Source organism: Choloepus didactylus, chromosome 23 (assembly GCF_015220235.1).
Source record: "Choloepus didactylus isolate mChoDid1 chromosome 23, mChoDid1.pri, whole genome shotgun sequence".
In the NCBI taxonomy this organism is placed as follows: Eukaryota; Metazoa; Chordata; class Mammalia; order Pilosa; family Megalonychidae; genus Choloepus; species Choloepus didactylus.
In genome coordinates this window covers 18,610,292-18,624,911 of record NC_051329.1, presented here as the reverse complement: position 1 = coordinate 18,624,911, position 14,620 = coordinate 18,610,292, and the positions used below count along the sequence as shown (strand labels likewise).

The following is a 14,620-nucleotide window of genomic DNA, read 5'->3' as shown; positions in this document are numbered from 1 at the left end:
AGTAGCCTACATTCAGTGCCTCTTTTTCCATCCCTACAACTCCACTGAAATTACTGTCTCAGGAGCCATGGGTTACGCCAATCCACCAAAGCTAGTGATTTGCACCTGGCCATGTGATACCATTAGTTACCACATTCCTTCTTGAAACTTTCGACTTCTCTTCTGCTTTGCAGAAGCTTGGTTTTCCTCCTATATGTCTCTCCCTATCATTCTCACTCTTTCATGGTGACTGTCATCCTCTGTTTCAGGCGCTTGGAATGTAGTCATTAGCCCCTATTTCATTTACTTACTTGACTTGAACTCTCACTTTCCCATGTCCTTTCCCAATGTGTGCTATGTTCATTCTTGCCAGCATGTTTTCCCAGTTTCTAACCATCCCTTCCCAACAGACTCACTCACTCAGTAAATCACTAGGTGCCAATTTTGACTTCCTCATCTTTTCAGAAACTACCACTTTCCTACCCATCTTGGCAGGTAAACTGAGTCATTTTAAACTCTTTCCCCCTTCCTCTACCATCCCATCAATTGCCGAATCCTCTAAATTCTGCCTCGGGAATGGCACCTGCATCCATGCCCGTCTTTCTGTCCTCACCACCATCCCTCATCTGCTCTTCCGGTTTTCCCAGCTCTGCTCCATTCTCCACAGAGGGCGGAATTCTTCCAGACACAGGTTGGATGATGCCGTTTGCCTGCTCGGATGTTCAGTGGCATCACAGGGTGCACAGAGTGAACAGCTGCTCTTGAGCTTGGCATTCAAGGCCTGGCATACCAGGAGCCGGGCTGCCTCATCAGTCCTGCCTCCTCCTTGTCCCCTGTGTTCTGGCCAAGCTGCTCAAGGCTTACCGAGGGCCAAGGCCATGTCTTCCTTCTTTTTTTTTTTTTTTTTTTTTTTTTTTTTATATTAATTTTATTGAGATATATTCACATACTACGCAGTCATACAAAACAAATCGTACTTTTGATTGTTTACAGTACCATTACATAGTGGTACATTCATCACCTAAATCAATCCCTGACACCTTCATTAGCACACACACAAAAATAACAAGAATAATAATTAGAGTGAAAAAGAGCAATTGAAGTAAAAAGGAACACTGGGTACCTTTGTCTGTTTGTTTCCTTCCCCTACTTTTCTACTCATTCATCCATAAACTAGACAAAGTGGAGTGTGGTCCTTATGGCTTTCCCAATCCCATTGTCACCCCTCATAAGCTACATTTTTATACAACTGTCTTCGAGATTCATGGGTTCTGGGTTGTAGTTTGATAGTTTCAGGTATCCACCACCAGCTACCCCAATTCTTTAGAACCTAAAAAGGGTTGTCTAAAGTGTGCATAAGAGTGCCCACCAGAGTGACCTCTCGGCTCCTTTTGGGATCTCTCTGCTACTGAAGCTTATTTCATTTCCTTTCACATCCCCCTTTTGGTCAAGAAGATGTTCTCTGTCCCACGATGCCAGGTCTACATTCCTCCCCGGGAGTCATATTCCACGTTGCCAGGGAGATTCACTCCCCTGGGTGTCTGATCCCACGTAGGGGGGAGGGCAGTGATTTCACCTTTCAAGTTGGCTTAGCTAGAGAGACAGGGCCACATCTGAGCAACAAAGAGGCATTCGGGAGGAGGCTCTTAGGCACAACCATAGGGAGGCCTAGCCTCTCCTTTGCAGCAACCGTCTTCCCAAGGGTAAAACCTGTGGTAGAGGGCTCAACCCATCAAACCACCAGTCCCCTATGTCTGTGGTCATGTTAGCAACCATGGAGGTGGGGTAGGCGAATACCCCTGCATTCTCCACAGACTCCTCAAGGGGGCACTACATCTTTTTTTTTTCCTTGTTTTTCTTTCTTTCTTTTTTTTTTTTTTAACTTTCCCTTCTTTTTTAAATCAACTGTATGAAAAAAAAGTTAAAAAGAAAACAAACATGCAATTAAAGAACATTTTAAAGAGACCATAACAAGGGAGTAAGAAAAAGACAACTAACCTAAGATAACTGCTTAACTTCCAACATGTTCCTACTTTACCCCAAGAAAGTTACCTAATGCAGCAACATTTCTGTGAACTTGCTCCTACTATATCCATCAGAAATTAACAGACCATAGTCATTCCTGGGCATCCCCAGAACGTTAAATAGCTTATCTGTTCTTCTTGGATTATTGTTCCCCCTTCCTTAATTGCTCTCTATTGCTAGTTCCCCTACCTTCTACATTATAAACCATTTGTTTTACATTTTTCAAAGTTCACATTAGTGGTAGCATATAATATTTCTCTTTTTGTGCCTGGCTTATTTCGCTCAGGATTATGTCTTCAAGGTTCATCCATGTTGTCATATGTTTCACGAGATTGTTCCTTCTTACTGCCGTGTAGTATTCCATCGTGTGTATATACCACATTTTATTTATCCACTCATCTGTTGAAGGACATTTGGGTTGTTTCCATCTCTTGGCAATTGTGAATAATGCTGCTATGAACATTGGCGTGCAGATATCTGTTCGTGTCACTGCTTTCCGATCTTCCGGGTATATACCGAGAAGTGCAATCGCTGGATCGAATGGTAACTCTATATCTAGTTTTCTAAGGAACTGCCAGACTGACTTCCAGAGTGGCTGAACCATTATACAGTCCCACCAACAATGAATAAGAGTTCCAATTTCTCCACATCCCCTCCAGCATTTGTAGTTTCCTGTTTGTTTAATGGCAGCCATTCTAACCGGTGTTAGATGGTGTCTTCCTTCTTTTGTCTAAAATGATGCCTTGTCCATTGCATATCTTCCATGAACATTTTATGACTTAAATTAGATGGAAGTGGCCAGGGATTTTGCCAGTTTCTTCTGCACAGTTTGTCCAGCTGCTAATGGCAGCTGTCATCAGTCAAGTACTTGCTGTGTGCCCACAACTGTGCTGCATGCTTTACATATATTATCTCATGAAATCTTCAAATAGTCTAGGTATAAAGGTGAACGAGCTGACTTGACTGAAAATTTGCTCCGTACCAGACGCTATTCTAAGTGCTTGACAAATATTCTCATTTAATTCCAGCAATACTCCATTATTTTACAGATAAAGAAATGACGCCAAGAAGCTTAGGTTACTTCCTCAGGTCATACAGCTTGTACGTGGCAGAGCGTAGCTAACTTTTCCAGCTTTTAACTTTAGTGTTGACGTAAGCATTCTTTATTTTTTGGGATAAACTCTTAACATTCTCATTAAAAGTTCAGGCTTTGGAATCAAATGGACCTGGGTTCAACTCTGGGCTCTATCCCTCACTAGCTGTGTGAACCAGGTGTTTAACGTCTCTCAGCCTCAATTTCCTCATCTATAAAGTGGGGTTATAGTAGTGCCCACCTGGTAGGTTTGCTCTGGGGAATTAAAGAATCAGAGCACTTTGGGTTAGCTCCTGGAGCACATTCGTTATCATTATTTAGGGGTGAGGATGAGGCTAGATAGGCTTTCGACTCCCGTTTGCTCACTGCTCCCACTTTACAGGCAGGTTTCTGCCTATTAAGAGAATCAGGCTCCACGTGGGGTAGCTGGCAGATGTCCTAACGTCTCCATCCAGTTTGTTCCTCTGAATGGAGTCTGTGATGTGCCATTGCGACCTGTGCCTTCCATAAGACACTCCCAAGGCTTCTGTGGGATGTCAGAGACTGTTTTTCTCCAGTGGAATCTGGAGCTCAGGCTGGGGAAGGAGCCTATTGACTCTACCCAGCCGCGATGTCACGTACTCACCCCACTTGCAAGGGCCTGAGCCTCCCTTGTGGGAGAGGCTGTGGAGGTCATGGTAACATTGCTGTCCCACAACGAGTGCTGGTGCTCTCCCAGGCGAGGGCCAGAAAGCCATTCAGGCTGGCATCCCTCCAACACACCTCTCATTTTGGATTCCTTTAAATCGAGGCTGCCTGGGGCACAGAAGTACATGGCACACCATTCATTCATTCATTCATTCATCCACTCAACAAATATATTGTTGCAGGCCTTGGGGTGTAACTATAAACAAGAAAGACAAGGTCCCTGTCCTCAAGAATTTTGCATCCTACTGCAGGGAAACAGAGGGTAAGTACACAGATAAGAACATTTCAGACAGTGGCTTGTGTTCTCAGGAAATGAGAACTGTGAAGGGGAGAACCAGGGGATGGCCACTTCCATTGGGTGCCCAGGGAACGTCTCTCTGAGTGGAGCACTGAGTATTTGTTCAGGAAGGTTGAGTCACTTCCCAAGGTTAGTCTATGTTGAGTTCTTAAGATGTGCCAGATGCTGTTAAGGAAGCTGGGATACAGCAGTGACTACACAACAGACAAAGCCCCTGTCCTCAGGGAGCTTATGTTCTGGTTGCGGCAGGTGTTTGTTCATTTGTTCATTCATTCATTCATCCAACAAATGTGTGAAAGCCTATTATGTGCCAAGCACTTTTTATGTGCTGGGGATATAGCAGTGAACAGAAAAAGACAAAAGTCCCTGCCCTCACAGACCTTACATTCTACTGGAATGACAATAAGGCAGTTATGGAAAATAAACGGAAAGAATATTTTAGGCAGAGGCCCTGAGGTGGGACCAGCCCGTGGGTGTCCAGTGGACAGAAGGAACATGAGGGTGTCCCCACCAGAGTTTCAGGACACGTGGGGACCATGGTCTTGGTTGAGGTAGGCCGGGCCTTGTAGGCTTGGATTTGGCCCTAATTGCAATGAGTGGGAAGCCCCTGCAGGAATTTCCTCAGGGATGAGGAATGGGTGGTTCTCATTTTACAAAGGAATCTTCTGACCACCATGTGGAGGGTGGGTCGGAGTATGGCAAGTGCTGGATTCAGGGAGATGAGTTAGGAAGTTATTGCCGTTATCCAGGCAAGAGGTGGAGGTATGTCAGTGGGGACTATATTAGAAACTACATGCATGGCTATACTTCTGTAAATATATAATCATTTTATATAAAATGATTATTTTATAATCATTTTTGATATGTGATTCTTGAGCTACATATTAATCATTCTAAAGCAAATTCCCTAATTCAATGGAGAACACTGCTGGCTTTGTGTGTGTGTGTGTGTGTGACTGATACGTATGTGTGTACTTTTATGCATGTGTGTTGTCTACATGTAGGGGGTGCCCCAAAGTGAGCGAGACTTGGTAACTCTTTGAGAGCAATGTTTCTGATATTTCCAAGTGTCCATGATAGGCATCTCTGGGTATTTTTAAATGGGTTTATGAAGTTAGTTCATAAATTTCAGCATCTTAAAAGCCAGTATATTTTTGGAAACAGAATGCCAATGATTTTTTTTTGCTCTTGAACCATATTACATCTTGCAGTTGCATGTATTTTTAGAGCCCTTGGCCACAATTAAGATAGGGCCTTCCGCTGAGCTAATTTTGATTCCTTCGTTTTAGCCTCAAGCACCATTCTTGGTTATCTCGGTGATCTGATTCGATAGCATCTTTTGCAGACATGGGGTCCTTTTCCAAAAGGAAAAAATAGATGACTTGATGCTTGAGCATGATCTTAATCATGATAGTAGTGATCAGAGGGCCTTCAACACATAGACTTGTTTTTAGGGTGGAAGTACAAATTATATTTGCTTATGCTATGAAGTATGCCGCTCATAGGTTTGTTAAGGGATTTTTAGAGTCACGTGGCTTATTTATAGATGTATCATTGGAAAAACTCCATTTTATCATTTTTACTTAAATGTTCAGGTTATGTATAAAGCAGTTTTTAGATTGCATCTAATATATTTTGATGTATCTAGAACGCATCCTATCTGCAGTGGCAATAACGACCAAGCCCGGCCTTCCCTCTGTATCATGTACCATCACTGCTATTCATACTCCTTGCGGCTCTATAATTATGAAACAGATGTGTATATCAGGAAGAAATGTTGATTTCAGAGTAAATTTTTCTAGAAAATAGAAGCTGAAAAAAAGAAAAGGAAAACCCAAACTTGGCTTCGTGCTTGAAGAGACAGTGCTGCTGTGTGTGGGTGGGTGACTGCAGGCACCCACTGCTCAGAAGTGCCTTTTCTCTCCATGGGGATAGCTGGCTGTGTGTCAGCGACATGGCCGGGAGGAGTAGGCAAGCGATGTGTGGGCAGGCTGCATGTTCTTTTATTAGCATCCTCATTATACTGCAGCTCCTTGAGCCCGGAGCATGAACCAGCCCTGGCCTCTGAAATCTGCACTCCTTCCCGTTTAATTTCCCCCTGAGCCACCATGTGATGGATTGAGCTGCTTCTGGGATGACTGTGGACTGACCTGGCAGGAGAAGTTCTTGGATACCCAGGCTGCCCTGGGCTCAGGCCTGGAGTTGCCTTTCCAGCATTGACCACAGCCAGTCGTGAATAGGGGTTACCTTCCCTTGTCTGATCCATTATGCATTCCCTCTATTTCTTTGCTCTTCTGAGCCTCTGTGGTGTTTTTTTTGGATTTGTCCAAAGCCATCCAGCCAAGAAGTAGCAGTGTTGGGATTTGAACCCACAACTCTTGGATTACAGAGTGTCACCTTTGAGCCCCTAGCTCTGTTGCCCCACACTCACGCCCAAATGACCATAATGTGGTAGGAGGATGTAGAGGGCATGGGGTAAGCTGTTCTTTAGCCTCAGTGCAGTAGGGATGATAATAGCTGCCATACAGGATTGTCGGGAGAATTCAGTGAGGTAACCTATAAAGCACCCAGCACAGTGCCTGTCACATAGTAAGTGCTCAATAAATGGTCACAATGATTGTTGGCAAAAGTGATGACATTGGTTCTCTCTTGTAAGTTGTCCGGTTCTTGAGGACAGGAATTCTGGCTTCCTTAACTTAATGTCCTCTACACCAGGGTTCTCAGCTCAGCATGTTGCTTACTGTGTGCAACTGTCTTGTGCATTGTATGTTGAGCAGTATCCATGGCCGTTTGATGCCGGTAGCTCCCCGACCTCCAGTCTTGAAAATTAGAAACCCTCCAGGGATTGCCAAGTGTCCCCTGGGGGGCAAAATTGTCCCTGGTTGAGAACCACTGGTCTACAGTTTTCTCTCATGGGGGTTTCAGGGCTTTTGTGTTCTCACTACCTCCCTCCGCCTCTGTTCCTCTCTTTGACAGTTTACTGTTAAAAACCTGGACCTTGGCTTTGCTATTGGAGTGGTCATAGGAAACCATCTTCACATTCCATTTGAGGACCTGGCAGCTTGAGTGCCTTCCATCCACTTTCCGAGTCCACAGGATCAGTGGGAAGTGAGGGTCTCCCTTCCCCCCTTTCTTTCTCGGTGTACACTCACAGAGGTAGTCAAAAAATACTTGTCGAAGTAGAATTTTGAAATCAAAAGGAAATTTTTGGAAGACTCTTTTGTTACCAGGTAACTTTGTCTCATTCCAGGGTCCATGGAACTTCATAATCAGGTTCTTTACTGTAACTCTGCACCCCTCCCCCATGATATTAGAGTTCCAACCAGCTACAGGATATTCTGTAAAGTTCCCTGAAAGCAGTGATAGTACCAGCTCTTTAAATAATCCCCCTCTTTGTGAAATGGCCCTGTTTAGGGTAATTGTAGACCAGCAAAGGGTACTGCTCGAAGAGGACAAGGGCTGAGGTTGGTAATAGTCAAGCAAGCCCTGGATTGAATCTCACAAGCTACGATTTTAATTACAGTCAATTCTAGATTAATGTCAGCAATAACTTGCATTGCTTTGAAAGTCAGAAGAAAGGTTAATGAAAATTCAAGAAAAAGAAAGTAATTTGGAATATTTCACAATATCCATGAGGAGGCTATTCATTAAAAAAATACATATTGAGAGTTTATCGTTGTTGTTAGGGATTGAATAGGCCTGCCTATGTGGAGAAATCAGTCGACTATAAATATTTTAAGTTGAGCCATGCCTTCCATTAGTACAGTCCTTTTTTAGAAATTCATGGAAATAGTTATTTCAATCGACACTAAAATTGGGAGGAAATGGTTTTTAAACATTGTCTGACACCCTACAAATTGTCTTGAAACTCATAGCCCACCATGACTGACTTCAAAATTGGGTCCCTGCTCAGACAGTGACCAAAAGGCACCAGTGCCAAATGGCCTGGCCAAAATGCCACACAGAAGCAAATGCTGAGGCAGTCACACCGTGTTTTAAATCCCTATGCTCTACATCATACCACTTTCTTCTAAGTGTCCCCATGGTTCTCAATCGTGTCGGCAAAGTAGAGTCACTGGGACGTAAATGCAGCTGGTGACACTGGGGGTGAGTGTGCCACTCCCGTTCTGTCCGTCTGTCTCTGACTCAGCTGGTCTGGTGGTCCCTGGGCTTCAATGAGTGTTAAAAGCTCTCCAAGTGTTCCAAATGTGCAGCCTGGTTGAGGGCCCCTGAAGTCACAGAAAGCTGTGATGACCTCCCCCCGACCTCGAGCCTCCAGCCTCATTGTCCAACCCTGTCACTGTTTAATGGGACCATTGCTACAAGCCCAGTTTGGTCTCAGCATCCTTACCGTAGCTTTTTTTTAGATTGATTTTTATTTTTTTCTAAAAAAATATGAAACAAAGCAACTTCTTTCGCACCTTCTTTGGTAGCTGTACTTAGAACTTGTAAACAGCGAACATTTGTCAGGCATCGAAAGAGCAGAATGAGGGAGTTGGACTGAGGGCCAAGAGAGCTGCCCCATTGTCTCCTGTGAGTGCCCCTGGGTGGGGGCTGCACCAGCTCCTCCCTTCTGTGTCCCATAATGTGTGACACAGAAACACCTTTTTTTTTTTTTTTTTTTTTATCTCGAGTAAGCCATCAGTTTTGTATCCTTAGCAGTGCACACTAAATATTAAGCACCACTTGGGCCTGCCGCCCTGTGTCAAGGTTTGTGAGCCACTTCCTACCCCATCATCACGCTCCCATGTAGTCATTCTTCTCACCAGCTTTGTGCTCGGGTACACAGAGCCGGGCCTGCCTTGCCATCCCTGCCTCAGGCTGGTGCGTACCACTTAGCATTAGGTGGGTGACTCCCGATCACTGAGGGACCAGGGGCCCTGTCTGGGGGCCGCCCCTCCCTCGTTGAGTGGCTCGGGTCTTGTTCTCCAACCAGCCCCCCAGAGAGCAGTCAGGAATAAGGCAGAGAGCAGAGGCAGCTCAAGTCCACGCCAGGCAATCCATTTTTTCTTGTGTTATAAAGAAAAAAAATGTTTGCATGTGTACTTTGGTGAGGTTTAGATAGGAAACAGGCTAGTAAGGGGAGTAGAACTTGGTTAAAATTTTTAGCCTGGCATGAGATTTTAAAAAAGTTTTATTTCTAGATTTCAGTGGTTTATGTGATCCTTGTTGCCCATTTCTATGAATAATCAACATTTGTTTTTTGTGAATAAGAACACAAAGCACAGTCAGCCCCCTGAGTTTTACTATTTTAAGGAACCAGTTTATTCCCATGAGGCATGTGCTTCTTCACAAAGCTGCCTGGGGACTGGTGATAAAAGTGACGAACAGTGAAGGTTGACATTTATCGAGCCCTCCCATGTGCCAGGAGCCGGGCTAAGGGTGTTACTTGCATTATCTTATTTAATCCTCATGTGAACTCTTTGAAGTAGGTTGAGAATACCCTCATTTTCAGACGAGGAAACTGAGGCTCAGAGAGGGGAAATTCCTTGCCTGTGGGCACACAGCAAGTGAGTGGAGGGGTCCGATTTTGAACAGAGTGGCATGACTCTGGCTATTGACTCACTTGGCTGCCCTTGTACACCTGTAGAGAGCTGACACTGGGGTACAGCGAGCCAGTGCTATCTGCCCAGCCCTTGTCACCGGGCTGGGAGCTGTGGGGAGGGCGGTGTTCGGTGTTACTGCAGGGAACAGACCTCTTTTAGGCAGAGAAGTAACTCGGCATCACGCAGCAGACCTGTCACCTTTTGGTAAGACTCTTGTGCTCAGTGGCATCCAGTTCTTGCAACCCCGTAACTAAGGCAATGAAGACAGATTGGGCTGGCTGTGGCACAACAGTGGGCTTCACATGGCCCTCTGTGCATTCGGGCCTTTGCCGACTGTTGCTTGGGCCCTGCCCTCCAGTGACCCCAGTGTTCGACCCGGGTACCGCTGAGGGGAACTTGAATCTCCACCCTGAATTCATTGCTTCCAGGGATGAGGTACAGCCCACTCTCCAGAGGACATGTCACTTATTTTTGTGGTATTTTTATGAGAGTCACTTCAATGGCATTATGCCGTTCTCTCTGCCCCAGCTCTTGGTTGAGACCAACCGAAACCATTTCTCAGTGGGCAGTTATTTAACCTCAGAGTCCTCATCTATAAAATGAGGATAAGAAACTATCTGTCTCATAGAGTTGTTGTGGGGAGAGAAGAGTTAAAACCCATCTAGTGTCAGAGCAGAACCAGGCCTGTAGTTAGGGCTCAGTAAGTATATTAGTTTCTAATTGCCTCTGTAACCGATGAGCACAAACTCGGTGGCCTAAACCAACACAAAGGTGTTGTCTGCCAGTGCTGAAGGCCAGCAGTCTGAAACAGGTGTCACTGGGCTGAGATCAAGGGGTAGGCATGGCCATGCTCCCTGTACAAGTTCTCAGGGAGGCTGTTCTCTGGCCTTTCCCAGCTTCTAGAGGCTGCCTGCATTTATTGGCTAGTGGCCCCTTCCTCTGTCCCCAGAGCCAGCACTGTAGCATCTTCGCGTCTCTCTGACGCTGACCCCTGCTCCATCGACACATCTCCTCCCCTCCTCTCTGCTTCTGTCTTCTGAGGACCCTTCTGAGGACTTGGGCCCACCCAGAGAATCCAGAATATTCTCCCTATGTCGAGAGCCTTAATGTAATCACACCTGCAAAGCCCCCTTCCCGTGTAAGATAACATGTTCACAGGTTCCGGGGCTGAGGCTATGGACATCTTTAGGGGGATAGTGGGTGGGGTGTGCGCATCATTCAGCTACCATCAAACCATTTAGCTCAGGGATGGAATAAGCAATTGTTGGGACTGTGTGCTAGCAGCCTTTACTGTGCCCTTGCCGTGTTAGCGCTGTCCTACCTGAGGGCCTTTCACCTGTCGTCCGCTCGCCTTGGAGCTCCTTCCATTCAAAGCCTTCTTATCCTCCAGGTCGCAGCTCAGATGTCACCCCCTCAGGGAAGCCCTCCCTGACCAGCCTAGCTAAAGCGGGTCCCCCGCTCCATGTCCCCTATCACCTTGCGTCACTTGTTTGCCTCTTCCACAGGAGTTATCGTCTGTACTCTTTTTGTTAACGTGCCTTCCTCAAGCATTCTGTCTGTCCTCTATAGAATGTCAGCTGCAGGAGGGTAGGGACCTTGCCTGTCTGTTCATTGCTGTACCCAGAGCCAGGAACAGTGCCTGGAACAGACTGGGTACCCAGTACATATCTGTTGAGCGAGTAAGTGAATAAAGTCGTGTCAAGCATGATGCCAGGTATTTAATGCTCACACTTGCCTGTATGGTGGACACTTTGATTTTGATGAGGAAACTGAGGCTCAGAGAGGCCAAATCATTGCCCAAGGCCGATAGCAACCGAGTTGGCACTCAGGTCCATGCATCTGCAGAGCGCTTGCTTCCCACCACCTCGCTGCCACATGCTTGGTGTCCCTAGAAGCTGCCGGAGCAGCCACAGAAGGCCGGCAGGCCCGTCGTCCCTGCCACTGTCCCTGAATGCAGCTTGTCTGGTCCCCTCCCCGCTGGTGGCCATCCTGATGTTGCTTTTCCTCTGTTTAGGTCCGTCGTGTCGGGCCTGGACTCCCCTGCCAAGACTAGCTCCATGGAAAAGAAACTTCTCATCAAAAGCAAAGAGCTGCAAGACTCTCAGGACAAGTGTCACAAGGTATTTATCTCCGCCACCGGCCTCTCTCCTTGCTCCAGGACCCTCCCGTCAGTAGAGGCCGAGGGATCGGCCTGGGGCCGCTGCCAGTGCTGAGCCACCCGATCCGTGGAGGGCGAAGCGCTCCTTCCCTCACTGAAGTTGCGCCTCCAGCAGCCCAGAGGGAGATGAATTTGGGCCTTGACGTTGCCATAGATCCTTTAAATCTTTACCAAAGGAGGCCCCGGATTTAAAACGGCCCATTGCTCAGCATGACCTGCCCAGATGTCCGCTGCTTCCGGCAGGTGGCCTGGGCTCCCACCTGTGGCCGAGTCGCACCCCATCTGCTCTGAGTGACACGAAGTCTCCCTTTCTAGTCTTTTAAAACTCCTGCCTATGTAACTGCGGCCACTGTATTGATTATGCTCAACGGCTCTTAACACTCACTGTTCCTGCCCAGGGGCAACTCTCTGGAAGCTAATAAAAGTCACTACTTGCTGGGACTCGTAAGAGTGCAGACAAATAGATATCTCCTTGCCCTGTCCTGGATTTGTCCTCTAGATCTTTGCAAGGAGATGGGGGGGGATCAAGATGGATTTGGGATAAAATTAAAGTGACGTCTGCAAAAAGCCAAACCAAACCAACACACAGGTGAAAAATGATGATTGTGGCTTCCTTGCTAACGGGGGTAGAGAAGTGAACAAGTGTGAACCTGAGACTTGAATGAGAAGAGAGACTTAGCATTGGTGACTGTCCCTCCGAAGAACTGTGCATTCCCGGGCGAAGAAACCATGGTATTTCCATCCCTTCTTTTGGCGAATTAGCGAGAGCCCGGACCACAAGGTGGTTTTGGAGACTCCTTGAGATTTGATTGCTCCTAACGACCCTCCCTGGGCCTTTTTAACCTGTCCATGTATTTATTTCAGATGGAGCAGGAAATGACCCGGTTACATCGGAGAGTGTCTGAGGTGGAGGCTGTGCTTAGTCAGAAGGAGGTGGAGCTGAAGGCCTCTGAGACTCAGAGATCCCTCCTGGAGCAGGACCTTGCTACCTACATCACAGAATGCAGTGTGAGCCTTCCCCAAGTCCCCTTCCCTTGGAGGTGGCACTTCCTGTTGTGTGTGTCTCATCCTGTTTCATGACGGCTCCATGAGGCACATCACAGCCAGTGACAGAGAGGAGAGAGAGGCAGGCAGCTCCAACTCCAAACGCAAGACCTGTGGTTAACAGAGTAGCAGGTGTGAGGGTCTGGAGAGGTGACGGTAAATGCCAGTAGCAAGTCCAGGTGGTCTCCTGGTACTGCAGAGCCTGCAGGGGATGCAGGTCATCACTGCTTGATGTTGCAAGGGGGCCTAACAGCTGACATCCCCACCTCTTCACTCTACCTCGGGTCCAAGATGACCAGCCTTGGGTATTAGATTCCCAAATACATACAAGAAATGGATTTTTACTCTGCCCAAAATCAGTTTTCCATTGCCTAGACCTAGCTTAGTGACGAGGAAACTGTCTTTAACATACAGACCCTCTCATTATTTACCATGTGACTTTGTTTTTTTCTTTCCTTCACAAGAGTAGACCGTCTTCTCCATTGTCTTGTTAAATTTTTCATTCAGGTGTTTTTTAATGTGCCCAATTAAACAGTCTTAAGAAATTGAATCACACATTTTAAAAGTTTTTTTTTTTTTTCTTTCACAAGGAAAAGGAGATCTATAGAGCGTGGCTGATTAAGAATAACTGCTATGTTTCCATTCCAGGCTTGGCTGCGTTACAGTGGTGGGTGAATTGATTCAGCTATGCATTTCAGATATGTATTTCAGTGCCATTGAAGCATTGAGGGAAACTTATGGATGAAAGGTGTTCAGGAAACATAAGCCAGGAGGTGGCTATAGACTAGTTGGAGTCGTAAATGATGACCAGGCAGAGAATGAAGTCATTTGAAAGAGGGATATATGCTTGAGAGTCCTTGAATAATCGAGATCGAAGAGAAGACTTTGTGGTCATCCAAATGGTGGTTTTAACAGTTAAGGGATTTTGTCAGTGTTAAGTCCGGAACATACAAAGTAAGTATCTGCTAAGACAGGTAGATGGTGGTGGGAGATGGGTTGATGCAATTTCAGGCTGGATCCATGAGGTCATAAAGTTGAGATGATGTTTCTTGAACCGAGGGGGCTTTACAGGATGGAAACTGGAATCGGCAACGACCTGGAAGTTGTAAACTTTGCTCCGTCACACAAAACCGTCTTGGTATCTGCGAAGCAACTCACTGCTCTCGTAATTAATCTTTTCAAACAGAGCCGGCTCCACTGGGCATCCCCTATTAACATGTTTTGCTTTCTGCAGAGCTTAAAGCGAAGTTTGGAGCAAGCACGGATGGAGGTGTCCCAAGAGGATGACAAAGCACTGCAGCTTCTCCACGATATCAGAGAGCAGAGCCGGAAGCTCCAAGAAATCAAAGAGCAGGTATGACTCCTGGCCCAGGGGCAGAGCGGCCCCTCGGCCAACTCATATTCCTAATTTCAGGAGAGGCGTGCTTGGGAATGAGGTAGAGACATGTGTACAGGTCATTTGGAAACTTTCAGTTTCCCATGACTCATAAGTCATACACTGCTTGTTCCAACTGTGTTTGAAGTCTAAGCCCCATAATGCCTACTCTTTTTAATTAAAAACCTAGGTTTTGAGCAGGGGTGGGCACAAACTGCCCACCACCTGTTTTCCACGGCCTGCAAGCTAAGAATGGTTTTCACATTTTTCAGGGGTTGAAAAAAAAAATCCAAAGGAGAAGAATATTTTGCAACATGTGAAAATTATATGAAATTCAAATTTCTGTTGTCCATATATAAAGTTCATTTCTGTATTGTCTGTGGCTCCTGTTCATTTCCATATTGTCTGTGGCTGC

General features: G+C 46.2%; 1 protein-coding gene across 6 annotated transcripts in view; it reads left to right on the top strand.

The window, feature by feature from the left end:
- The window catches only part of CIT (citron rho-interacting serine/threonine kinase), a 176,586-nt gene that overhangs the window by 82,475 nt on the left and 79,491 nt on the right, over positions 1 to 14,620 (top strand). For all 6 annotated transcript variants that reach the window (XM_037816693.1, XM_037816692.1, XM_037816691.1 and 3 more), the window contains exons 11-13: positions 11,643 to 11,748; positions 12,651 to 12,794; positions 14,065 to 14,184. In XM_037816693.1, coding sequence (XP_037672621.1) covers positions 11,643 to 11,748; positions 12,651 to 12,794; positions 14,065 to 14,184 — 370 coding nt within the window. The remainder of the gene's footprint in view (positions 1 to 11,642; positions 11,749 to 12,650; positions 12,795 to 14,064; positions 14,185 to 14,620) is intronic.